At 39.7% G+C, this 27,413-nt stretch overlaps 1 protein-coding gene across 1 annotated transcript; it reads left to right on the plus strand.

Moving 5' to 3' along the window:
- Window positions 1-824: 824 nt before the first annotated feature.
- On the plus strand, window positions 825-27,413 carry SDAD1 (SDA1 domain containing 1). The gene is made up of 22 exons (XM_082606327.1): window positions 825-1,024; window positions 4,399-4,503; window positions 4,970-5,068; window positions 7,080-7,190; window positions 9,364-9,435; window positions 9,522-9,622; window positions 10,589-10,646; window positions 11,179-11,253; window positions 12,667-12,768; window positions 14,369-14,438; window positions 15,442-15,545; window positions 17,168-17,225; window positions 18,345-18,403; window positions 19,016-19,092; window positions 20,337-20,434; window positions 20,541-20,617; window positions 21,189-21,318; window positions 22,804-22,898; window positions 22,991-23,181; window positions 23,289-23,373; window positions 24,567-24,728; window positions 26,539-27,413. The coding sequence occupies exons 1-22, from the start codon at window positions 935-937 to the stop codon at window positions 26,584-26,586; spliced, it is 2,067 nt and encodes a 688-aa protein (XP_082462453.1). The 5' UTR covers window positions 825-934; the 3' UTR covers window positions 26,587-27,413.

A 27,413-nucleotide genomic window follows, 5' to 3' on the forward strand; every position in this document is an offset into this window, starting at 1 on the left:
TTCCTCACCTGCTATGAACTTAAGCAGTCAACTTGTCTGAACCTGTTTCCTCATCTGCAAAGTGTGGATAATTATAGTACATATTTTAGAGGGCTCTTCTCAGGATTAAATACAAGTGAAGGGCTTGAAACAGAGTGAGTGATCAAGTGTCTCTTTATATTAAAACACTCTATTTCATTAATTCATTCTCCACATATTTATTTTTGCACACCATGAAACTGTGGAAATGTAGTCTCTTCAAATTTCCAGGATCTGAATTTAAAACTCTGGCTGAACAGTACTTACAAAGGTTATAACAATAGTTGGCTTTTAAATACAAATTCATTTGCATTTTAAAACAAACAACATGACTACATTTTATCCAGTTCACACCCTTTTCCCTTGGTTACATTGGGTTGAAACAATTAAAAACAACACAAGAACAGCTATTTAAAATATACAAGAAAACTAATTTACACCCCTCATTGACCTTTTTCCCCCTCTCCAAAATAGGATAGTGCTATCAACTCCCCAGGGATATTTTTAGCTTCTAACTTTAGGCTGTGAGTTTTTTAATAAAAACTATTAATTCTCATCTGTCTGTTTCATAAGAGTGTCAGGATGATGAAATAAACTAAGGTGTGTGAAGAAAGTCTTTGCATTTCAGATTATTTCAGGAACGCTAGACAGTAGCAGCGGTTGATCGAGGAAAAAAGCAAAAACCTCGTAAAAACCACTATAGAGTATTTCGCCGTGAGAGTAAGTTTGACACTCTGAGGCTCCCGTAGTCAAGCTCGCTTTAAGAGCCAAGATGGCGCCGCCGGCCGAGCTACCCATGTGCTGTTTCCGGTCGTACCCGGAAGCACGACTCCCAGCCGTAGCTGAGACTGTTGGCAATTGCCAGTGGTGTGGGTTTTCTTAAAACTGCTCGTCGCGGAGCCAGTCAGCAGCTAACATGTCTAGCAGAAACAATAACAAGCTGCCCAGCAACCTGCCGCAGTTACAGAATCTGATCAAGCGAGACCCGCCGGCTTACGTGGAGGAGGTAGGAATGCGGCGCGGTGAGGCTAGAAGCCGGGACGCGTCTGGTTGAGACAGTGGCTGGAGGGAGGCGTGGAGTGGAGCAGGGATCCTGGCTCGCCTCGTGTTCTGCTGTTAAGTTCAGGGGTTCCTCGAGAGGAGAAAGGGGGTTAAGGGAGAGACATGCCACAGGGTTAGTTCCCCAACTTTTGAAATCTGCTGCCCGTCTGGGTTTTCTGCCTGCTCCATAGACCCTGCTGCCACAGAAACACCATTTAAAAGACCTCATTTTTGCTTTAGGGGTTATCTCCCGACCTCACTGAGGTCGAGAGACAAATGGTCCGCCCCCAACCTCTGACTTCCAGACAGGTTTCTCAAGCCTTTTCTTTTCTGAAACCCCTAAATGGAATTAGTCTGTAACAGTGGATGAAACTTTTGTTTAGATTGTTTCCCACCGACGTCTGTTTCCGGGAGCCCGCGCTCTGTGCCATGGACTGTGTTGGGAAGGAGGGAGTATTCTCAAGTATAAGGGACAGACATAAGAGCTTAGTATTATCTAGTTACAAAACAGGATTCAGTCTCATCGGAAGCTGGCATGACCTGGATGTGAGAATTTACCTCGGGAAAAGATGAAGTTGAAAATTAGATTAGGTTCAGACCGTGAGGGGCTTTGTATACTGACCTCATACAAATTGTGAACATTAAGGGGTTTTGAGCCGAGAAGTGACAAAATGAAAGTGATGATTTTGCTACATTAATTTGGCAAGTGCTTTCTTCAGACACCCATTTTTCTGACCGGCATTAAACAGGTATTTGCTTCAGTTACTTGTATGTGCAGATGGCTAACACAATTATTCATCTTTTGATTGCCCTTCTCATTTCCCTCCTCCCCCAGATTTTCACATAGAAATATTTATGTGCATACATTTTAACAAATGGCGGTCTCAGTGGTTTAGGTCACCAGTAGAGAGAGACTTTCCAAAGATTCAAGGGAGTGGAAACAAAGACTAAGGAACAAATACTAGAAGTTAAGTAATATAGGTGAGGCTTTGAGATGTGTGAAGCACTATAAACCATTAGACGAAGTAATAGCTGAGAGTCTGTACAGTGCTGTATTTAAAAGCATTGGTTTCAAAACTAACTCCGTATCCCGGCCCAACTGCTGACCAATTGTGTAACCAGAGAGGGTTAACCACTTGAGCCTATGTGTATTTTAATATGTGAGAAGGAGATAATACCTACTTCAGAGGATTACTGTTTCATTCACTTAACAAATACTTATGCAAATTCACACATATTGTACCTACTGTGTGTTGGTATAATTCTCAGCACTCAGGATGCAATGATAAATAAGATACAAGAGCCTTCTTTTCTTGGACTTATATTCTAGTGATGGAAAACATATAGTAGTAAGAATTCTGAAGAAAGTAAAACTGGATATGAATATGTTAGAATTGGAGGCTGTTCATTTGGCTCCCATGAACAGGGAAGGCTCATCTGCTATGGTATTGAGACAGATCAAGAGCATTCTAGATAGGGGGAATAAGAAGTGAAGAAGCTATTGGTGGAAAAGAAGTAGAGAGGCAGCCAGTGTGGCTAAAATGTAGTGAGCACAGAAAAGGGTAGTGTAAGATGATGTGCGAAATGCAGGCAGACAGAGGTGGAATGATGTGGGGCCTTTTAAAACACGGTAAGGAATTAAGATTTTACTCTTAGTGTGTTAGGGAGCCATTGAAGAGTTTTAAGCAGAGGTGTGACATGATCTGATTTATATTATTAAAAATTTATTCTGGAGGCTGTAGATAGAATGGATTGTAGAGCAGCAAGATTGGAAGCAGGGTAACTAATATGACACCTGTCGGAATAGCCTAGGCAAGGGATGGTGATGCCACTGGAATTACCAACACAGGTGGAGAGAAGTGAACAGATTGGGACTAGCTCTACATGGAAATAGAGCTAGTAGGACTTCCTGGTGGAGTGAATATGAGGGATAAGGAAAAAAGAAGGAAGGAAGGATGGTTCAGGTTTTTTATTTCTGCATCTGGGTATTTGACAAGTACTATTTAGTACCTGTTATGTGCTAGGTACTGGGACTATGGTAGTGAGCAGTACAGATAAAAATACTTTTCTCATTAGATTACATTCTAGTCATCTAGGGGAAGAAGTGGGATAAGAATCTTGCCAGGAGCACACTGAGTTATGGAGCCCTCTCTCACTTGTCAGTGGTGACGTGGAGTTAAGGGAGGTAGGGTCTTAACTGAAGCATGTAGGGACTGCAGGTCTCCCTCTTGATTCCTACTCTTGGAAAAAACTGGAGGCTTAGCAGTTTTGTTGGGAAAATCAGGGGTTATGTTTTTTGACTAGGCTAAGTTTAAGATGTCTGTTAGACATCTAAACAGGCAATTGGGTATATGAATTTGGAGCTCACTGAACCAGTTAGGGCTGGTAATATAAAGAAATACTCATTCTTGGGACTTCCATGGTGGCACAGTGGTTAAGACTCCATGCTCCCAATGCTGGGGGCCTGGGTTCAATCCCTGGTCAGGGAACTAGATCCCTCAGGCCACAACGAAGCTCCCACGTGCTGCAACTAAGACCTGGAGCAGCCAAATTAAAAAAAAAAAGAAAGAAAGAAATACTCATTCTCTTTCTGAGTGTCTCTCCCCATTCCCTTCCCTTCCCCCTCTCCTCCTTTCTCCCTACCACTCTATCTAACACATATACACATAGTTTAAAGCCATGGCCTAGGCATGAGAGTAGCTATAGGGTGTGGAACTGAGGCCTTGTGAGTTCCAACATTAGATTGTTGGGTTGTTGTTAGGATTAAACATAATTAAATGAAATAATGTACATGATGAGTTTGGCACACAGCAAGTGCTGAATAAATGGAAGCTATTATTTCTGTGTGTCTATTGCTTTTGCCTGTTAACACATCTTATCTAGAACTCCAGGATAAAATCATAATTATTATTTAAAAGAAGAGGGGAATTTTGACTAGAGAGCTTTGTGTACGTGAATTATAATTTACATTTTCTGACTCACATATTTCTGCAGATATTAGTGCTCTATATACATGGACAATATAGTAGGGGGTCATTTAGATAGTGAATGGCAGTAGAGAGCCAGATCTGAGTTTTTGACTCTTGTTTCACTGTTCTTTATACCTTACTACCTAAATTTCTAATGATAAGGGAAAGGGTCTTTAGATTACCCAAAATGTGCGCAGATTTTTCAAAACTAATTTTGAAGAATTCTGATAAGGAAAACATAGTGTTTCTACATACCTTTGCCACATCTTTTTCTCAATGCCATTATCAAAGATTTCTAAGTAATTTTTAATTCTCTACTGAGAAAGTCTTATAACAGAAGGTGACCAATTTAAATTTTATTTTTCTACAGTTTCTACAGCAGTATAATCACTACAAATCCAATGTGGAGATTTTCAAATTACAACCAAATAAACCCAGCAAAGAACTGGCAGAGCTGGTGATGTTTATGGCACAGGTAAGAAGATAACTTTTGAGTAAAACAAAGACCAGTTGTTGCACACAGCTTGCAGAATATTTTTCACTTACACCCAACCTCATTCCATTCGGGAAAGGAAACTTAATTTTAAAAAGAAAATTAGTTTTCCCTTTTTGCAGATTTTATTTCCTCCTTATGTTCAGTTAGAGGATTTCACTAGAGCTTTTCACAGAACCAGCTGGAGCAAAAAAGCTTTCAAACTATTTGTTTTCTTCAAATTCATCATAAAAGCCCATTCTGAATCATGTCACCTACTTTACTAAGACTAGAGGAAATATGAAAGGGGTCAGAGAGATTAGCATGTAGAAGAAAAAGAGATGGTTTGGAGCCATCTACTTCTATGAAACATAGCCTTTTATTCTCCTTTTGCAGAACATCCTTAATATGTGCATATGAATTATAGGAGAGAAAGAAAAACTTCAGAAGAGCCTTTGCTTTATTACAGATTGGTCACTGTTATCCAGAACATTTAAGTAACTTTCCTCAAGAGCTGAAAGATCTTCTCTCCTACAACCACACTGTCTTGGATCCAGATCTCCGAATGGTAGGACCAGTAGTTGGATTGATAAATTGTGCTGTGTTCACATGTGCGTATAATATGTGTTTAAAGGAGAACAGCCTGTCATCTAAACATCTTTCTAAAATGTAAATCAGTGTGTCACCCGTTCCTTAAAATCCTTCTGTGGCTTTTCATTTACACAGAATAAAACTCAAATTTATTAACTTAGCCTGTAAGTCCCTACATGATTTGCTTCCTTCCTGTGTTTTTGGCCTCACTTCCTTTTCTGCTGCACTCCTCTCTCTGCTGCACTCCTCTCTCTGATCTCTCAGTTCTGCCAGTATGCTAACCCTGCCAAGATGCTCTTTTCCCTTTTTTGATTAGGTGATTCCTTCTAGTCATTCAAATCTCAAATGCATGAAGAACCCTAATTATAACCTATAGTTTTTGTAAAGCTTAGTTTAGACATTTATCTATTAATTAGCCAGTTTGAGCATTTAAACATTGTTACCTTAGTGATTGACATTGGATCCTGTCTGGGATCCCCTTTACCAGGCCAATGCTCCCATTTCCCCCACCCGCGGGGAATGTTGGCTGCTAATGGCCCCCAGCTGCCCTTTCTCTGGAGCACTGTCTTCAGCTAAATGGGAGCCCTAACACCTGGGAAGTGGCCCTCCCAGCCCACAGGTGGTATCTGACTAACCCAGATGTTCAAAAGCCCAACGCTTCCCAAAGGTCCAACTTTGTGTTGCAGTTTGTGCTCCAGGGCTTCTCTGTAATCAGACTAAAGCTAGTCTCCAGCCAAGGACACATCCTTGCCCAGCTTTTCTCTGCCGTATCCTGCTTCTTTTACTTCCCTTCTAGAAGAGAGCCCACCCTGAACAAACCTCTGTAATAAATTGGGTTCTGCTTCTAGGGAACCCAACCAGAGGCATTTTCAAATTTTATATATCAGCTTTTCAAACACCTTTACAGCTGGTAGAACTTACACAAATATTATGATCTCAAAACATACTAATATCCTTTACCAAAACTTATAAAAATGCTAAGTCTGTAGATTCAACTTTGTTTCTTATTCTTGCATTTTCCCAGGCTTTCTGTAATTCTTCAATGTTTATACTTCTCTAGGATTATCTTAATTTGATCAGGCCAAAAAAAAAAAAAAGAATACCATCTCAGACAAGCCAAGGTTGGAGTCTCTGATTAACTCTCAGTTGGGACATGGGACCTGACAGCACAGCCTAACAGGCTTCAAACTTGAACCATTACAGAAGATTTTTATTAGGTCAAGACTTAGGTCAAGTCCTTGTGGGCCATACAGATTTGAGATTTTGAGTGTGGAGACTTCGTGTCTTTCCAAGTAATTAGGTCTTCTTTAAGTTTTGTGTGCTAACAGTACCCAACCAAATTGGTCTGCAGGCATTATTAAATAACTAAATGTGTGTGTGTATTTCTTTATAGTGTTTTATGATGATTAGTGGGTTTTTAAAAGTAATTAGGACGTTGCTAGGAAGCAAGGGATTGAGTCTGTATAATTAGCATTCCTCTTTAGAGTGTACTTGGTGTGAAAGTTGGTGGTAAGCAAGGGTGCTACAACTACCATTGGACCGTTCTTACTACAAACTGTATTTCAAAAGAATGCCTCGTAAGGTCACAAATTCAGTTTGATTATCCCAATTTAGTGTGTTATGTTATTGTAACCCATCTTTCTTATCTCTGTGGATTTACTGATCACTGCGTTTTTCTATGTTGACACTTCCTGGACCTCCTGTGTAAAGGAGCCCTCCTGCAGTCACTATGTATCAATTATATTACCCTGTTTTATTTCCTTCCTGTATGAGGTATACCTGTTGATATGCTTACTTGCTTGCCTGTCCCCTCTTCTGCTCCACCCCCAGTGTAAGCTCCACGAGGGCAGAGTCTGACTGTTCTGTTCCCATGCCTAGAATAATGCCTAGTTAGTAGAAGACATTAAGTGCTTTGGGGATATACTTGCTCCATTTTCTCATCCTAACTTTATCATTATCTTACAGTATGTTTCTTTTTCCTTCCTGAGACATTTTGCAAAGCTTTGATCTTGCTGAGAAATAAGAATCTCATCAATCCATCAAGTTTGCTAGAACTCTTCTTTGAACTTCTGCGTTGCCACGATAAGCTTCTTCGAAAGGTAAAGAGCAAAATCACTCCCCGCTCCGCTCCATATCTCATTCTTCCTTGCAGTGACATGAAACTTATAGCATTTGGAGTCTCTTGATGCTTCATACTATTGGATACAGCTAAGAATAATTTTGATAGGAAAAAAATTGACCATTGTGTGCATGCAATATAGTGGTGATAGCTAACATTTATTGTTTACTTTTTGCTAGGTTACCATTTTCAGAGCATTTTACGTATTCGTTTACTCACAAAGTGCCATGAGATAGGGGTTATTGTTGTTGTTATTTTATAGATGAAAAGGCTGAGGCACAGAGAGAGAGAGTGATGTTCCCAGGGTCACACAGCTTCTGAGTGGTGAGGCAGGAACATAAACCCAGGGAACCTGGCTCCAGAACCCAAGCCCTTTTCCACTGTGCTGTACTGACCAGCTAAATCAGAGCATGGACTGGACACTCGTGGCTGTAACCACTCCCACCCTGTTCCCCCCAAAACTGACTTTTTTTGTTATTAATATTTCCCTGTGACTTCATTTTTGCTTGTATAAGTAAGACCAGAAGTTGAAGATTTATGAAATAATTTTAAGAAAGAGAAACTAAAGTTTACATACATTAACTTAAAAAAAATTTTTTTTTTTTCAAAATATTAAGACACTGCAACCATTTGATTTTAGCAGTTGTACTTCTTGGACTAACTTGTGAATAAAAGTGATCCAGGGAAGCATATTTTGGGTACCAATGATACTTGTAAAATTGCCAATATTGTCTTGCATGCAGTTAGGGGCTTGGACTTTCCTTTTTATTTTTTTAATTTATTTATTTTTGGCTGTGTTGGGTCTTCGTTGCTGTGTGTGGGCTTTCTCTAATTGCGGCGAGTGGGGGCTACTCTTTGTTGTGGTGCTTGGGCTTCTCATTGTGGTGGCTTCTCGTTGCGGAGCACGGGCTCTAGGGCACACGGGCTTCAGTAGTTGTGGCACACAGGCTCAGTAGTTGTGGCTCACGGGCTCTAGAGCGCAGGCTCAGTAGTTGTGGCACATGGGCTTAGTTGCTCCATGGCATGTGTGATCTTCCCAGACCAGGGCTCGAACCCATGTCCCCTGCATTGACAGGCGGATTCTTAACCACTGTGCCACCAGGGAAGCCCCGACTTTGCTTTGTAAAAACAAAACAAAAAAAGCAAATGTATTGAGATGTAATTCACATACAGTGCATCCATTTAAATGTACAATTCAGGGGTTTTTAGTGTAGTCACAGAGTTTTGCAACCATCACCAGTCAGTTTTAGAACACTTATAGCACCCCCAAAAGAAACCCCATTCCCATTAGCAGTTACTTTCCATTTTCCCATCTGTCCCAGCCCAAGGCAACCACCAATGTACTTTTGGTCTCTATAGATTTGCCTACTCGGGATAGTTCGTGTAAATGGAATCATATAATATGTAATTGTCGGGCTTCCCTGGTGGCGCAGTGGTTGAGAATCTGCCTGCCAATGCAGGGAACACGAGTTCAAGCCCTGGTCTGGGAGGATCCCACATGCCGTGGAGCAACTGGGCCCGTGAGCCACAATTACTGAGCCTGCATGTGCGATAAAGAGTGGCCCCCGCTTGCCACAACTAGAGAAAGCTCTCGCACAGAAACGAAGACCCAAAACAGCCATAAATAAATAAATAAATAAATAAAATTTTAAAAATAAAATATTTTTAAAAAATAATTGTTTTGTGACTGGCTTCTTTCACTTAGTATAATGTTTTCAAAGTTCATTCATGTTGTAGCGTGTCAGTGTTCATTACTTTTTGTTGCCAAATAATATTTCATTGTCTGGTTATACCACATTTTGTTTATCCACTCATCAATTAATGGACATTTGGGTTGTTTTCACTTTCTGGCTGTTATGAATAATGCAGCTATGAATATTTGTGTGAACATTGGTTGGAAATATATTTTCATTTCTTTTGGATATATAACCAGGAGTGGAAATGTTGGGTCATATAACTTCATATTTAACCTTTGAGGGTAACTTTCATTTTGCTTTACCTGCTTTTTTTTGTTTGTTTTATTTGTTTTTGGTCTCGTGATAGAATGAAAAGTGCGGAAAATTAAATCCTCCAGTACATTTATATTTCTCTCCAAATTAAGCAAGGTTAGAAATGTCGGTTAATGTGTATATGTTTTTGTTTCTTTTCCTCAGACTTTATATACTCATATTGTGACTGATATCAAGAATATAAATGCAAAACACAAGAACAATAAAGTGAATGTAGTAAGTACCCTTTTGTTTTCCATGTTTGCAGCATTGTACTACAGTATCGTGCAGTTTATTAAGTCTTCTTTCTCCTTTTTCTTCAGGTATTGCAGAATTTCATGTATACCATGTTAAGAGATAGCAATGCAACTGCAGCCAAGATATCTTTGGATGTGATGATTGAACTCTACAGAAGAAACATCTGGTAATACCTATGTACCTGTCTCTTTTGAAATAGTCTTTTTTTCATTTGTAATTACCACAGAACACATACACAAATATTTTTCTTGATTTTGAGCTCTTTAATATATCTCTGCCATAGATTAAGTTGGAAGTAGAAATATGGAGGCAATCCAAATGACTAATAACAATATTCACTACCATTTCTTAAGCACTTGCACTATGCCTTACTTCATTCAACCTTCAGAACAGTGTAATGCAGCTTATTTGGGATTATTCCCACCTTATAGGTAATGAAACCCATAGGTTCATAAGTTTAAGTTTAGTAGCTAGTAAAAGGCAGAATTGAAATTCAAGCCCAATCTGTCTGACTGAAATCTGGGCTCTTTCTACTCAGCCTCTCTGAAGATTTTCAAATCAATTTACCTTATATACTTAAATTATCATGTTTCATAAACTTTGGCTTGTTGGTACAGTGTCCCAACTCATGTCTTTTGCTTTTCTTATTCACTAATTTTTTTTAAATATAAAAGTAATATTCGTTGCAGCAGAAGATTTGGAGAAGCTAGAAAGTTCTTTTTTTTAATTATTGATAGTCCCACCCCCTAGGGATAATCAGTTAATATTTTATATTTCCTCCTGTCCTTTCTTTAATGTGAATTTTAAAGTATGGTTGGAATTTTGCTGTACTTTAGTTTTTTATTGGTTTTTTATTCCCCCCCAGTTATCTTGAGCAGGTTTTATGTCATTAAAAATTCTTCAAAAAATACATCTGCATGGCTGCATAATTTTCTGACACAAGACTGGGCTAAAATTGAATTAAATGTTTGCCTGTAGTTGACTGTTTAGCAACCCGTGACTTTTTGAAATATTATAAACTATGAATTTTAACATGTCAGAAATATTTACGATTTATTTTGTGCCATTGTCTATGCTGTCAAATACAGTCGAATGAAAATTCACTTTAAAACACTCAACTGTCTTCCCCCAGGAATGATGCCAAAACTGTCAATGTGATCACCACAGCATGTTTCTCTAAGGTCACCAAGGTGAGCACGTGTATGGCTGTGTGAAGGCACTGTCTGTGAGTAGCCCGCTTCTCCAGCTAGAAGGTGAAGGAGATGGGTATGCGAGGAAGAGGTGGTGTGCGGATGTGCTGCTTGTGCTTAGGCTGCTTCCCTGGTTTATCTGCACTTTAGAAGAGTCACGCAAAATTATGAGTTTTTAAAATGCTTGGTATTAAATGATAGCCTTAGCGTTTATTTTATGTTTTCCTCTGTAATTCTTGACTGCTCTTTTATTGGACTCAGGCACAGCTGAAAGAAATTTAAGGACATGTTTGACTTTCTCTTAGAGGGGCTATATCACTTTTCTTGTGGGGAGATATAGAAGTTCCTGACTTCCTACTTGAAGGATAACAAATGTGTAGAGCCGGGCTAAGACAGATGAGCCCCAATCCTACCATTCTTTGTTTTTTTTTTCCTTCAGATCCTAGTTCATATGCATGTGTAAAATATAGACAAAAGTATTTATTCTTCGTTGTAAGCTGGGATGAGTAATTGACTTTGAATTGGTCTTTAGATATTAGTTGCTGCTTTGACATTCTTCCTTGGAAAAGATGAAGAGGAGAAACAGGACAGTGACTCAGAATCTGAGGTTAGTTTAACCATAGATACTTCTGAACTTTACAGTTTAGCAGATTTTATTATTGTTTTCAGTACAGATTGTAAAAGTTGGAAAGAAACTTAGATGCTACCTTTATCCTTTATTGAGTTCTGCCATGCTGAGATTTTATTCTATTTAGAACTTGTCACTTACATTCAGAAAGATTGGTTAAGTAACTAATAAAACTTAGATTCATTCCACCTTGTTCTTAGTGCTAAAGCTATACCTATATCTCACTATATGAACTTAGAATAAAAATTACTGCCAATATATTTTTGGGGTAGAGTATTGACATCATGGAAGTTTAGAGTGGAGAAACAGAGAAGGGTAGTACAGCATCTTTAAAAGGAAGAATCAGGATTTATGATGTCATGAAATTTTCTTCATTAAAAAATATTTTTTATTAATATTAAAAAGAAATTCTAAAAGGACTTCCCTTCCCATTTTAGCATTTTGGTAACAAGAATACTGGAATATGGGATAACACCTTTTGTTATTACTTTAGTAAATAATGTATGAACAATACATTCTTACTGTATAAAATTTCAGGTACTATAGATAAAAGTTATCTTGATCCTTTCTTATTGCCACTTCCCAGTTCCTTCTTCATAGATAACCATTTCGTTTCTCATGCATTTCTGTGTGGATGTGTATACATATTGTCTTATGTGTGTGGTCTGTTTTTAAAATATATATAAATAATATATGTATTATTTTACAACCTGCTTCCTTTGTGATGACATATATAGATGTACCAATGCATTTAGATATTCTTCTATTAGTACATATAGATCTACCTCATTCTTTTAACCTCCACATAATATTTCAGAATATGGATGTACTATAGTTTAAGCATTTCCCTATTGATAAATATTTGTTTCCAGTTTCTTTTTTCAAATAAAAACAAAGTTTCATTCTGTCTGTATATTAATACTTCAATAAAAACTAAAAGCAAGGGGCTTCCCTGGTGGCGCAGTGGTTGAGAGTCTGCCTGCCGATGCAGGGGACACGGGTTCGTGCCCCGGTCCGGGAAGATCCCACATGCCACGGAGTGGCTGGGCCCATGAGCCATGGCCGCTGAGCCTGCGCGTCCAGAGCCTGCACGTCCGGAGCCTGTGCTCCACAACGGGAGAGGCCACAACAGTGAGAGGCCAGCATACCGCAAAAAAAAAAAAAAAACTAAAAGCAAAATAAAAACAAAAGTCAGTGTTGCAGTGAAAATATTTGTATGTGCCTGTTCCTGCAGATGGGCAAATTTGTTTTTTATTGAATTTTTAAAGTCGTGTTTATTTTTAATAGCTGCATGCAAAGAGTATAAGTACAAAGAAGTGATTGAAAGGGTTATTCCTTGCTTCTATGCAGATTTTCCTTGTTTATAGTTTTACAAAGTAGTTTATTCTTCAGGATGAAGGACCAACAGCAAGAGACCTGCTAGTGCAGTATGCCACAGGGAAGAAAAGCTCCAAAAACAAGAAAAAGTTGGAAAAGGCCATGAAAGTCCTCAAGGTGAGACTTGTACCTCGGAAATGAGATAGGAATCATTAGAATGCAGAATATGTGGTCTTTAGAAAAGCTTCTAAGCATTTGGAATAGAGAAAATAGCATGTTTGAAAGACTTAGAAATGTGTGATGACTTTTTAAGCACTAATTTTTTAGATGAATAAATGTTCTCAGCTCTAGCAAGATCTGTGGCTTGAATAAATTAATTTGATTAAATTCATTTGTTTTGATCACGATGTCTTCTCAGAAGAGTATGCAAATGAAGTACATTTTGTTTTGTAATAATTATTTGAAAGTCATTAATTTGGTCCTTGTGTGTTTTTTAATGTTCCTATTTCCAAATCTCTTTAAGTCTCACAGGTGCTAATAGCTAGAACATTTCCAAGGTTTAATTTTTTATTTTTGGCCGCGTTGGGTCTTTGTTGCTGTGCACAGGCTTTCTATAGTTGCGGCAAGCGGGCGCTACTCTTCGTTGCAGTGCGCAGGCTTCTCATTGCAGTGGCTCCTCTTGTTATGGAGCACGGGCTCTGGGCACCCAGGCTTCAGTAGTTTTGGTGTGCGGGCTCAGTAGTTGTGGCGCACAGGCTTAGTTGCTTTGAGGCATGTGTGATTTTCCCAGACCAGGGATCGAACCCGTGTCCCCTGCATTGGCAGGCGGATTCTTAACCACTGTGCCACCAGGGAAGTCCCCAAGGTTTAATCTTATAAACCACCTTTAGGGGCTTCCCTGGTGGCGCAGTGGTTGAGAATCTGCCTGCTAATGCAGGGGACACGGGTTCGAGCCCTGGTCTGAGAGGATCCCACGTGCCACAGAGCGACTGGGCCCATGAGCCACAACTACTGAGCCTGCGCGTCTGGAGCCTGTGCTCCGCAACGGGAGAGGCCACGATAGTGAGAGGCCCACGCACCGCAATGAAGAGTGGCCCCTGCTTGCCACAACTAGAGAAAGCCCTCGCACAGAAACGAAGACCCAACACAGCAAAAATAAATAAATAACTTAATAAACTCCTACCCCAACATCTTCTTTAAAAAAAAAAAAAACAAAAAAAAAAAACCACCTTCTGGTTCTTCTAGTTGAAAAAAAGGTTTTTGGAACAAAGATTTTTTTTTTTCTTTTTAATTAGTGTGATGGGGACTTCCCTGGTGGTCCAGTGGTAAAGAATCCGCCTTCCAATGCAGGAGACGTGGGTTCAGTTGCTGGTTGGGGAACTGAGATCCCACGTGCCACGAGGCAACTAAGCCTGCATGCCACAACTATTGAGCTCACGTGCCTCAATGAGAGAGCCCTTGTGCTGCAAACTACAGAGCCCACATGCTCTGGAGCCCATGCACCACAACTAGAGAGAGAAAACCCACGTGCCACAGCTAGAGAGAAACCCAAGAAGACTGCATGCCATAACGAAAAGATCCCGCATGCCTAAACAAAAGATCCAGTGTGCTGCAACTAAGACCCGACGCAGCCAAAAAAAAATAAGGAAAATAAATAAAATAAATATAAATAGTGTAATGGAGTTGATAACAGCCTTTAGCACATTAGCCCATTTAATCCCAAGGGCCTCTTCACTGTAATTCAGAATGTAAATGTTTTCCTCTCCCTTTCTTTCAGAAACAAAAGAAGAAGAAAAAACCGGAGGTGTTTAACTTTTCAGCTATTCACTTGATTCATGATCCCCAAGGTACTATAATTATGACCTCCCAAGTTCCTTGTTGGCTTTACCTGCCTATTTAGATTCCTACCTTCAAGGTTACCAGGGAATATAAAATCCTTGGCACTTAATAGACAATCAGTAAATGCTTAGTTGTTACCTATTGGTTGTAGCCTAGAGAATTCTATTCCAAAGCAGTGATTCCCAATCCACAGCAAAATAAGAAAAACATGGAGGAACAGCTCTCTTTGCAATTCATGTCTTTAATAACACAGTACTTGTACTATAAGACATTGTGCTTGACCAAATGAAAAATTGACAATCTTTTATTAGTCCCTTTTTTTTTAACTGGTATGTGGAAACCAAAAGTTTGGGAAACCCTGTTCTAGAACACTAGTTCTCAAACTAGAGTGCACATTGGAATCACTTGGGGAATTTATAAAACTATACTGGTACTTGGGTCTTGTTATTCCCAGAGACCGATTAGGTGATATGGGGTATGGCTGGGCAGTGGGGCTTTTAAATGCTCTCTGTATTTTAGTTTTAGTTTGCTGACCCTTCCTCTAGGTCAGTGTTTCTCGGACTTTAAGGCACATAGTGATCACCTTGGGATCCTGTTAAAGTACAGATTCTGTCTGATTCAGTAGGTCTGGGGGTGGGGCCTGCAGTTCAGTATTTCTAACAAGCTATTAGGTGGACAGCTGCTGGTGGTCTGCAGACCACACTTTGAGAAGCAGGGCCCCAGAGAACTATAAGTGGAGCATCTGTCAACAGTAACTCAAGGTGTTGATACTAAAAATCTTGGAAATCCTTAAGACTTAACTTTGGGCACCACTGAAGGTATATTTGCCTGTGTGTGAGTCTTTTCACCTTCAGTTATGCCGCTGTGTTTACCATCCTGGTTCTGCAGAGTGATTTCAGGCACAGCCATACCAGAGTCAGTGATCAAACTACTGCTTTTCTCTACACCTGTTAGATTATGTTGTGTAGACCATGGGCCCACAGTATACTTCTCTGATATTCTCCTTTCCAGATTTTGCAGAAAAACTACTGAAGCAGCTAGAGAGCTCTAAGGAGAGGTTTGAAGTGAAGATGATGCTCATGAACCTCATCTCCAGATTGGTGGGAATTCACGAGGTTTGAATTACATTATGTTTCTCTCGATGGATATTAGAAGTAGAATTTTTCTTGGTAAAAGGACACAAAGGTAGAGCAGTGGCTTAATTTTATCTTCCCAAACCATTTAAACCCATACAGTTTTACAAAGGGATAAAATCTTTCACTCTGAAAATAGCTGTCTTTGTCGCTTTGTTTTCTTATCAGTTAGTATGGATGTTGAATTGTACAAGTATTCAGTTTATGGACAGACTATTTTTGTTCTGTTTTTCTACTTTTTATTTTATTTTATCTATGTTTCACTTATACATTTTCCTGAGCCAACAGAGCCCACATATTTTTATCAACTGTTATTACATTTCACAGTTTACCCCTTCATAGCTTTCCTGACTTCCAGCCCACTCTAGCAGGAGGATCATGTTTGCAAAGCTGAATTCTCTGGTCATTCACTTTATATTAAATTAGATTGCAAGAGCTCCTTGGTGGTATAATGTATATATATTGTGTATACATATGGAAACCTCACACATACTCAGACTAACTGCCATTGTAGAAAAGGAGGGATTCCCAGAAATTCAGCCCGTGAAGAAATGACCATTGAAGTTGTTCTCTATAGTGCTGTTCTGATCATCACCGAATGTGTTGCTTTCTTCAAAAAAAAAAAAAAAACCAAGAAGTAAAACAGGCTCCTTCATTGAAAATCAAACAGTATAGACATATATCAAGTTAAAAATGAATAAATGCACTTATTCCATTTCTCTAAGAAAAACTTAACATTTTGGTGGATAAATTGCTTTTTCTACATGGGCTGCAGTTCTAAAGCAGGATTACCAGGTCAATTCTTGTTACATTTGTGCAGTAATTTCAAGTCACACCTGAATTTGAGCTCAATGGAAAAGCAAAAGTGATTCTCAATTCAAGCATGGTTTGATGGAAATGATACTGGAGTTTCACAACTGGCTACAATTGAACACCCATCTCTGTATTGAACACAAGTCTTCCCTTTTACTTCTCTGGTCCTGGTTTTGCTCTGTGGCTAAAATAGAAAAAAATTTATTCTCACATGATGAACTTTGAAGAAGACCAGGCCATCTCCAAAGTTTCTCTTCTTGAAGTTAAAGATTACAATTGCTTTAATAACTGGATCCTTGTCTCCTTTATCTAGGTAGACTCCAGAGTGTTAGTGGTTTCTGTCTAAAATATGGAGCTCAGAATAATTCCTCCAGTGTGGTTGGACTGGTATCCCATAACAGAACTAGACTGGGTTTTTTGGTGATCAGAGTACACTAGGCACTATTCAGATTTGAGTTACTATTATCTTTGAAGACTAAAAAGTTGGTTCTGCAGCCACACTAATTTAAAAGTAGAAGAAAGTTGCTTTTTGACTGCCTTTTCACCCCCTGGTTTATTCTGTGTACACTTTCTTCTTCCTTGACATAATAGGATAGCAACAAGGCCTTCCTTTCTTTGGTTAATACAGCACATTGAATCATCCTGTAGCATGAATGCTTGTTGAGAAAAAAAGAAAGTAAAAAAATGATTCCCAGTTAGTTGAGCTTGGTGATATAATTGCATCATGGAGAAATGAAACTCCACAGCTCAACTAGATATATATTAAAGTCAGTGCATTCTTCTTTCCACAGCTTTTTCTCTTCAACTTCTACCCCTTTGTGCAGAGGTTTCTGCAGCCCCACCAAAGAGGTAAGGCTTCCACTTGCCGTGTTCCTTTGATGGCCTTGGGGTTAACCATCCAGAGTCTTTTGTCCTGGAATTAATACTAAAGACAAGAGTTAGGAGTGAAGTGTGTTCTGCTTCAGAGACAAGGAGAGAAACCTGTATGTTTTCTTTCCAGATTCTGCCATGAGGTAATTGTTCTGATTTAAGAAATAATTATTTGAGGGGGGGAAAAAACACCGAAACAAAATGTTGGTTTCTCAAAGCAAGTCTTTTTGTAATACTATAAATACTCATGTGAAAAATTCTAAAAAAGAATTTTGACTATTTATTGTAACTTCATTTTAGATACCAGGGTTTAACTTACTGCTTTCATTGCCCTCATTTATATTCTTAATTAAAAGCAACATGGAAGCAGGAAGGAAGAAATGGTTGTTTTTGCATTTGAACTTGAACCAAGGTAGGAAAGAAATGAACGTTCATTGAACATTCAACATGAGCCAAGCACTGTGCTAAGTACTTTACATACAGTCATCTCATTTAATCCTCACTTCAATCCTGAGAGATGTAGAAAGAAAAAACAAAAGACCAAGATCACTCAGCAAATAATGGCTGATTAGGCTTCACCTCACTTCTTTGTTTTGCCAGAGGCCTTGTTCTTTATCCATACTGCCCCTTTAAAGGGAGAGTGTGTGTATATATGTGTTGTATTTATTCATTTATTGAGTGAGTGCTAGTCTGAGCACTGCATTAGACACCAGTGAACACAAAGTAACATCCTCACCTTCATAGAGCTTACATTCTAGAGGAAGATCCACAGAGTGCTGTGTATAATATGTCCAGGTGACAGTAAGTATTTTGAGGAAAAAGGAAGCAGGTGAGGACAGTAGGGAGTGCTGGGGTGGGTTCTGTCTAGATTATGTGGTCAGGAAATCATTTTGATAATTAGTGTGAGCACTAATTTTATGCTGTTAAGCAGGGCCAGGAGGAAGCGAGGCAGTGAGCTAGGCAGATGTCGGGGGTTGGGTGTTGGGGCGGAGTAAGCAGCAGGAGCATGATGGCCAGCGTGTGCTGGCCATGTTTGCTGTGGTCCTGAGGGCAGGGCAATAAACTGACTGTGGCCTTTCCCATCTCTGACATTTTTAGAAGTAACGAAGATCCTTCTGTTTGCTGCACAGGCATCTCATCACTTAGTACCCCCAGAGGTGAGAACTCTTCAACTTTACTTCTGTCAGGATCTAGTGCCTATGTAGCCCTTCCACTACGTATATCATGGTGGCCTTTCCCACAGGGATTACTGTCCTCCCTGCCTTTTTTAAACTGAGTAGAAGAGACAGTAGCTCTTAAGGAGATATCCATAGAAGTCTACTCATAGAAGTAAAAACATTTTACTGTAGAAAGTAAAGTGTATTTTGGACAAGTTGTTGAGAACTCTGGTTATGTTTAATTGCCAAATTTTATGCTGGGGAGGCAAGAATATCAATGAATTTATAGTGATTATTATTCAAAACTGATCGTTTCTTTCTTTGATTAAAATAGCGTTGGATGATCGTGGGTCAAAGCAATTTTTAATCCATGTTGAAAACTAATATTAAAGGCGAGCCTAATTTAATCTGAGGATAGCTAAGAAGAAGGCTAAAACCCAAAGTGGAATATTTTTCTCTCAGTCTTCCTCAGTCTTGATCCTTCCAACTCCCAAACCGAAGGTGGAGGGCTGTTTTTCCACTGTAATAGTTTACGGTCCCTTCATCGTCAAGCGTTTGAGTAGGTGTAGACGTTTTACCAGCACTCATATCCTTTCTCTCCCTCCCGTTCAGATCACGCAGTCATTGCTCATGACTGTGGCCAACAATTTTGTTACCGACAAGAACTCTGGAGAGGTCATGACAGTAGGGTATGTAGAATGTGGCTATAGGCAGTGGGTATGGTTGTAACGCACTGGGTTTGCTTTCCATTACCAAGATGTAAAATTCCATCTATAATGTGCTCTCTGCAAAAACAGTTTAAAGTACACTTCAGTCTTCTCAGCAGGCTTGGTATTTTTAATTTATTGGTCAGAACTTTGAGCCAGAGAAAAGATATTTGCCCTTCTAATCAACATTTTATTTTTTAACTCGCTTTCCCTCTTTCAAATGAATGCTTGTGTGGCAACCTAAATGTTTTTCTTCTGTCTTCTACCCTGAATTCCTATCTTCCCTAGAACAAATGATTCGTTATGGAATCATTTTTTAATCCCAAGGTGGTTCAGTGGCCCTTTTGATTAATTCAAAAGCACTTAATGAGTGTGAGCACTAATTGAAGGACGACTGATCTGTCCTGATAACTAAGCAGTATGCTGAACAGCTGCTTTTTATCTCCCCTGGAAACTATTGCTGGGATAACAGCCCTAAAGACCTTTAACTTTTCCTTATTTGACCTGGTACTGTCTCCCCTAGAGTTGGCGAATAAACGCTGCTGTCATATACGGGCACACTTCCTTTTATTGCCCTTTGCTATATTGCTCTTCACAGATACTGCGTGTTTTTACAAATTGAAGGTTTGTGGCAACTTTGTGCGGAGCAAGTCTATCGGTGACATTTTTGCAGCAGCACTGGCTCACTTCATGCCTCTGTGTAACATTTTGGTAATTCTCACAATATTTCAAACTCTCCACCAGCAAAAAGATTATGCCTCACTGAAGGCTCAGATGAAGGTTACATTTTTAGCAATAAAGTATTTTTTAATTAAGTTATGTACTTTTTAAGACAATGCTATTGTACACTTAGTAGACTACAGTATAGTTAAACATAACTTTTGTATGTACTAGGAAACCAAAAAATATGTGTGACTCACTTTATTGCAGTGGTCTGGAACCAAACCTGCAATATCTCTGAGGTATGCCTGTATTTTACAGAGATGACACTGTTTCTTATTCTTCTAGTAGAGGAAATGGCAGTAAACTGTCTGGAATCAAAGCCCTCTGAGGCTCCCCAACCTCACACTCTACCATGCTGCAGTTTTAGAGACCTAAGACCTATAAAACCCAACTTACATTCCTTTTGATTTAGTCTTTTTAGAAAATATTCTTAGGTTGAACCACATGAAACTGCTGGGGGTTTTTTGTTTGTTTGTTTTAATTTACTTTTTTCCTTTTTTTAGAATCAATGCTATAAAAGAAATAACAGCTCGATGTCCTCTAGCCATGACTGAAGAACTTCTCCAAGACCTGGCTCAGTATAAAACACACAAAGATAAGAGTAAGTGGTGTGTTATTCTCAGTAGATCAAAGAGTACAGAGTAACTCATTTTTACCTCAGTAGACTCTTTGCTCTGAAGTTTCTAATTAAAGGTATTATTTTCCAGATGTGATGATGTCTGCTAGAACTTTGATTCAGCTCTTCCGAACACTGAATCCTCAGATGTTACAAAAGAAATTCCGGGTAGGTGAAGCATACATATGTTGATCAAGGATTTGGTCTCAGAAAGTAAGGGTAATTTCCTGCAATTTGAGTTTGAGTATTTCTGATGCTTCCAGTAGGAGTATTGGTGATACATGTAGTTTTATTCTTTAAGCTCAGAATAAAATTGATTGAATACTGTTGCTTAACTGTTTTATAGTTGGTATATGCTCTTTGATGATGAATGACTCTTATAGACCTGTTAGACTGTTTGAAGTCAGTAACTGATGCCAGTATTGAACAGGCTGTTCCCTAACCAGATACTACCTCTTTCAAGTTGGGACAAAGAAAGATGCATGTATGTAACAGAAGGAGAGATCTCAAGACTTAATTGAAGTTTCCTGAGGTGGATCAGAAGAAAGCAAGAAAACAGTGGGCAAAGTTCTGGCTGGGGGATTTACTTTGACCGAAGACATTGGTGGACTGTTTTTGTCATTCGATTGCTTCCATTTTTTGTGATTCTCCCTCTCAATTCATAATCCTAGAGAATCCTTTTCATGAATAATGTTTTGCAGTTTAAGAACCTCATTAAAAACTACTTCCTTTCCTTTAGGGTAAGCCTACAGAGGCCTCCATAGAAGCAAGAGTGCAAGAATATGGAGAACTAGATGCTAAAGATTACATTCCAGGAGCAGAAGTTCTGGAAGTTGAAAAAGAAGAAAAAAATGCTGAAGATGATGAAGGTTCATTTTTGTTTCACCATTATTCAGGACAAAATCACTCCTGCTATATCTGTATTGATCTTGAAATCTTTATACTGTTTGGACATTCATTCAGCAGATGTTTCCTGAGTAATGACTGTGTGCCACGCCCTGTTGTGGGCACTAAAGGTCAAGTGGGCATGGTCCTGCTCTGAGAGAATTTACATTCTGGTGTAGGAAATGCCTTTTCATGTCCTTCAGATTGGCTGCCCCTTATCAAGGGCATGCTGTTTGACACTTGGGAAAGATAATGGGTTTCTTTTGTTGCCTAGAAAAAATAATGAAGATTAGTCTATAGCAGTCCTCCTGTTGAAGGAGAATGCTTGTTGAACTGGTCGAAGAATGCTTGAGGAACTCCATTCTCATTTCCAGGGTTAGCATTTACTGCATTGGTCGCTAGGGTCCTGTCTTCTTCCCGTTCATTCCTTCATTATTTCAACAAAACGTTCGTAAGCATTAGCTATGAGCCAGCCACTGTCAAAGCAAAGATGAATGATATGGTTCTTGTCCTTGAGGGTCTTTCATAAACAGCTAATAAATCATTAACAGGATTTATGATTGGAGTGGGGTATAAGGGCTGGAGAGAGGTCAGGTCCACCTCAGAGGTTCAACAAAGGCTTCAAGGAAATGGTGACCCATGAGCCGTATTTGGAATGATTAGTGAGCAATGGTAGTAGAGTGGAGACTTTCCAGGCAAGCTGTGAGCAAAGTACTGAAGGGTTCAGGAAACTATTAGAATGTAGGATACAAGGTGATGCACAGAAAGCGATGAGGCTAGAGATAGAGGTGGGGCCTCACGTGAGTGGCTGTGTAGGCCAGGCCTAAGAGCTGGGACGCTGTCTTACAGAACATGGGCATCTGCTGAGAGACTGCAGGTAGCCTTCATTTTGAAAGCTTACTGTGGTGGCTCCGTTAGGAACTCTGATACCTCTTTACTGAGGTGTCTCCAAGGTTCTTACACAACCAAAAGTTTCTACCTTGGTTCTCTGAATGACTTGTTTCTAACTAATTTCTCAAACGTGCAAATGTGCTTAGACAAGTTAAATAACTTGTATGTGGCCACTGTAAATGTACAGGTACAGTTCTGATGGACATGGCTAGTTTGGTGGAAGGAACGTGGGCTCTAGAGTCATACATGATTTTCCTAATGTCCGTGGAGGCTGCATTTCTGGCAGTGTGGCCCGGGGCAGGTTACTTAACCCTGGACTCTGTTCCTCTTGTGTTGAGTCACGAGAGTTAGAGAAAGATTGCAAAGTTTGGGCTCACGGTGGATAATTGATCAGGGCTTATTCTCCGTTCCTTGACTTAATTAAATTGATATGGTTTATTTAACAATAATATTGCTCAGTTCTTGGTAAGCATCTATTTGAGGTTCATTACCTAAGTTTTCTTTTGCTTGATTTATCTCAATGTACCATGAACACTCAACATAAAGTGGGTGCTAATGGTGTGCTCTTTTTCACACAGATGAGTGGGAAAACACCAGTCTCAGTGATGAGGCAGTTTCCGATGGCGAATGGGTTGACGTGCACCATTCTTGCGATGAAGAACAGAAAGAAAGCGTAAGTCCTCAAATGTCCTTTTCTCAGTGTTGAGGGGCCACGCCCTCACTGGAGCTAATAGCCGTTTAAAGCCTGTGTTGTGTCCTTTCAAGTCTGAGAAGCTGAACAGCATGCCCTTGGAGGAGCGGAAAGCCAAAGCCGCGGCCGTCAGCACTAGCCGAGTGTTAAGTCAGGAAGACTTCCAGAAAATCCGAATGGCCCAAATGAGGAAGGAACTCGACGCTGCCCCTGGGAAAGCCCAAAAGAGGAAGTACATTGAAATAGACAGTGATGAGGAGCCCCGGTAAGACAGTGTGTACACCAGGTCTTCAGTCAGCTCACGTGATTATGAAAGTATTAGGAAAAGGAATTCCATCCTTGTTACATATTACATTTTTTCCTTCACCCCAGGGGTGAGTTACTTTCTCTTCGGGACATTGAACGCCTTCATAAAAAGCCAAAGTCTGACAAGGAGACAAGACTCGCAACTGCAGTGGTGAGTGGGACATGTCATTGCCTAGTTGTTTGAACAGAAAGCAGATAAAGTGAAATATGACTCAGAACTTGTATAGGCACAGATCTGCAGGGTTTTTTTGGCTGCATTGGGTCTTCGTTGCTGCGCGCGAGCTTTCTCTAGTTGCGGTGAGCAGGGGCTACTCTGCGTTGAGATGCGTGGGCTTCCCATTGCAGTGGCTTCTCTTGTTGTGGAGCACAGGCTCTAGGCGCACGGGCTTTAGCAGTTGCAGCGCACGGGCTCAGTAGTTGTGGCTCGCGGGCTCCAGAGCGCAGGCTCAGAAGTCGTGTGGCGCAGCAGCTTAGTTGCTCCGCGGCATGTGGAATCTTCCCCGGACCAGGGATTGAACCCGTGTCCCCTGCGTTGGCAGGCAGATTCTTAACCACTGCGCCACCAGGGAAGTCCCTACAGTATTTCATTTTAATGTTTTAAATAAAAGTATAATTAACATAGATTAAAAGGCACAGATAAGAGGTGTTCAGTTAGATGAGTTTTAACAACTTGATAGCCACGTATGTAACCACTGTCTAAGACAAGCTGTAGAGCCCAGAAAGGCACCGTTATATGTTCACGGTCTCAGGGAGGCTCAGTACATTTACCAGAGCTATGAGGAAAGTAGGGGAATGTTTACAGTCATTAAAGAAAAGCCAGCGACAGAGCTGCCTCAGGCAAGTCCTGTGGCTGTTTGCGACTGCAGCCTGCCTACCTTTCCAGATTCATTTTCTCTACCTTGACTTGTTTCAGACGCCATTCCAAATGGGCTCCGCATTACCCTCTATTCCGTTTGTACTGACACTTGTTTAGATAAGATTGAAAACCCATGTTCCTTCTCCACCGCAACTTTGCGTATACTATTCCTACCTGAAATGCTCTACCCTTCCCTCCTTTCCTCACCAGGAAGGCCTTCATCCTGCAAAAAACAGCTTACAGGGTCTCCCTCTCTCAGAGACTCCTCTGGCCTCTAAGAAACCTTTTCTTCCACTGAGCTCCCCTTGCCCCATTACAACACATCATGGTCATTTCTTCCCCTGGACTGAACTGAGTCTCTGGGGAGCAGTGACTATGTGTTCCCTCCACCTTAGTGTCCTTGGCATCCAGTGGAGCTGGCACAGAGGAGACGTGTATGTTGATGAGATAACTCCTGCTGTGATATTTCTGTGTGTGTGTGCTGATAGGCTGGAAAAACAGACCGAAAAGAATTTGTGAGGAGGAAAACCAAAATGAATCCATTTTCCAGTTCCACGAATAAGGAGAAGAAAAAACAGAAGAACTTCATGATGATGCGGTATAGTCATAACGTCCGGTCAAAAAATAAGCGTTCCTTCCGAGAAAAGCAGGTGAGCTCAACTTGAAGCTTGACTGGGTAGAGTGGTATTGTTGTTCTAAGACTTCTCTACATTTGAGTGGAGTTGTGCCTTCTAAAACCTTGTATTGTGTGTGTCTTAGGATTAATGGGGTGCATTATTGGAGAGCATGGAGAGGTGGAAAGCGGTCAGGGCTTGTAACCTAGACTTGACTTTGTTGAGATTCAGCTGTGTGACCAAAGGGAGGCCATTTTCCTCCTCTATAAATAAAGGAGTTTAAACTAGATGAGCTCTGAGGTCCATTCCTATGCTAAAATTCTCTTGACATTGCATCTGTGAAATATATCAAAATTAACTGAATAATAATTTTTGAGTGTTTCTTATATGGTACTTTTTTCCAAAAAGCAATCATTATGTGTGGTAATATCTCATTAACAGTTTCAGGAAAGCAGTACAAACTAACAGTTCTGTTGTTGGCATGATCCTTTCTCTGTGTACCCTTTTGCAAAGCCATGATGTTTACAGACCTTTGGAATTGCATTTTATCCATTTTCAGTCTTTGATTGGTAGTCCTGGGCTGCTCTGTTGGCTTGCTTATTTCATAATTCATTGTAGTAAAACAAATTTATGTTTTTATATCCTCCTCTACTGCCAGTGTACCAGAGTGTATATCTAAATGTACTAGGAAGAATCTCTAGGAGGTCAGGTCAAGGGTAAAATAGTGCCACATTCTGAACCAGCGTTCCTAAATTGCAAGCCAAGGATGAGCCTGCCTGGCCTGAATGTGACAGCTCTCCAGGGCAGGGCTCCATCGGTGTGGGAACCAAGTCAGTATGAGTAACTCTGTTTATTTAATCTTTCTAGTTGTAAGCTCTTCAACCATGTTATGTAAGTAATAAAGTGGCAGTAATTTTGATTAGAATTTGTTGCAAGTTTAGGTGAAAGGAAAGGTGCTGTTAAATAGTCTGACTTTTGCCAATTCAATTTAAATGCATGGTTGAATTGATTAAATTCATTAGTTTATCCTTCCCCTGCCCTTTATAAGATTTTTGGGTCGAGGAAATAATGATCATCCAGTTGGCAGGCCTTGCTTCGTTTTGAGGTTTTTGTGACCTTGCTGCATTTTATCTAGGGGTGTTCCCCCAGCCCCTACTTCCTCTATTTTTTAGCATGCCTTTTTTTGGCATGATAGAGAAGCCTTGCTTTGTTCCTGTCAGTACCTCTTTCAGTATAAAATAGTTCTCTCAAAGATGAAAGAATTTTGTAAGAGGAAGTTAGCTCACTGGATATGTGCTAGTTCATGTGAACAATATGAACAGATACTGTGATTAAACTGTACAAATGAGAAAATAAGACATAGATAGCTGAATCTGAGAAATACCTTCTTAGGTGTGCACATTAGGTTAAAATGAACTGGTTGATTTTGTTTTCCTACCATAAGCGTCCCAGTTATTCTGCATATCTACAAAGACATACCAAGACCCAGATCTGAGCTAAAGGCAAGAAGTCAATAACTTAAAGTCATAAAATTCAAAAAGCTTCATTAGAGCCAGGCAACTTCCACCCCAAAAAATGCTCTAAAGTTTCTAGGACTCAAAGAGTGGTGGGTGCTTGGGAATTAATGGAATAATATCCATCACACACTTAAGATGTATACATTGACCTTGGTTATCTTCTTTTTATAATTTGGGTTTATTCTTAATAATCTTTTATTTAATATTCTGTTGTTTTCTTTCGGGAACTGTAAGACTTTATAAGGATGTACATAGGTTCGCTGTGAACATTGGTCCTGTGGTCTTTTTCTATAGATCATATTTACATTTTTTTCTTCTTTATCTTCCAGCTGGCGTTACGAGATGCTCTCTTGAAAAAGAGAAAAAGAATGAAGTAACTTCCAAGCAAGTTTTCCATTCCAGGGAGAATGCTAAATTCCTGTCATTACTCTGAAAACTAGTACATTAAGAATGTTTACATTAAAAAGTCCAAAAGCACTATATTGTGAAAACCAGAGTAAACTTGGTAGCTTCTGGTGTTCTTATTTTAGAGATGGGTAGGGGTGGGAATGTTTGAAATGTAAACAGTAGTGGTGTTGTAAAATCATTTTCATTTAGTGTTCATGCAAAAAATAGAGAGAGAAAGAGAGAGTGCCTATTAATTGTCACTGAAGATATAAAATTGAATGAGCCACAACTCCTCACTCAAGGTATTTATAGCCTATGTGTAGGATGGGGCGAGGGGCAAGTATGTATCTGTGTACTTACAGTGTTGTATAAATAGTTCTCTAGTAGAGATAGGTTCATGCTTCTATGGGGTCACAGAGGACTAACTCTGCAGGGGATGGGAGTTATATATTCTCTTAAAACAGGACAATGTTACAAGAGTAAGAGGATCTTACTTGTAAATAGGCTTACCTGCTGAAAACAGGTCCCTGCTGTACAGATTTTGGGTAGACAGTACAGCTTTTTTAGTCCACCCATCCAAAAGATGTAATTTTTTTTTTAATGCCAGATACAGGCTTTTTGGTTAAAACCTCGCTTTTTACATTGCCTTACGTATAAATAGTAATCTTGGAGTGGCTTCAGTTCATCATTTGGGCTGCTCATTCTTCCACAGAGGAAAAAGAAATTAGATTGGTTTCCTCAGCCTTCCTTCACCCTGTAATATTTTCATCCCGCCGTTTGCCTTGTTTCACTCAATAAAAAGGTTTCTAACGTCAAA

The sequence above is a fragment of the Mesoplodon mirus genome (genome assembly GCF_964341445.2).
Source record: "Mesoplodon mirus genome assembly, chromosome: 2".
In the NCBI taxonomy this organism is placed as follows: Eukaryota; Metazoa; Chordata; class Mammalia; order Artiodactyla; family Ziphiidae; genus Mesoplodon; species Mesoplodon mirus.

Excerpts from the sequence above, each read along its gene's own strand:
- SDAD1 (XM_082606327.1), top strand. The coding sequence starts at position 935 with ATGTCTAGCAGAAACAATAACAAGCTGCCCAGCAACCTGCCGCAGTTA. Across the intron at positions 20,618-21,188 it reads TGTTACAAAAGAAATTCCGG|GGTAAGCCTACAGAGGCCTC; the intron begins GTAGGTGAAGCA and ends CCTTTCCTTTAG. Across the intron at positions 24,729-26,538 it reads GTTCCTTCCGAGAAAAGCAG|CTGGCGTTACGAGATGCTCT; the intron begins GTGAGCTCAACT and ends TTTATCTTCCAG.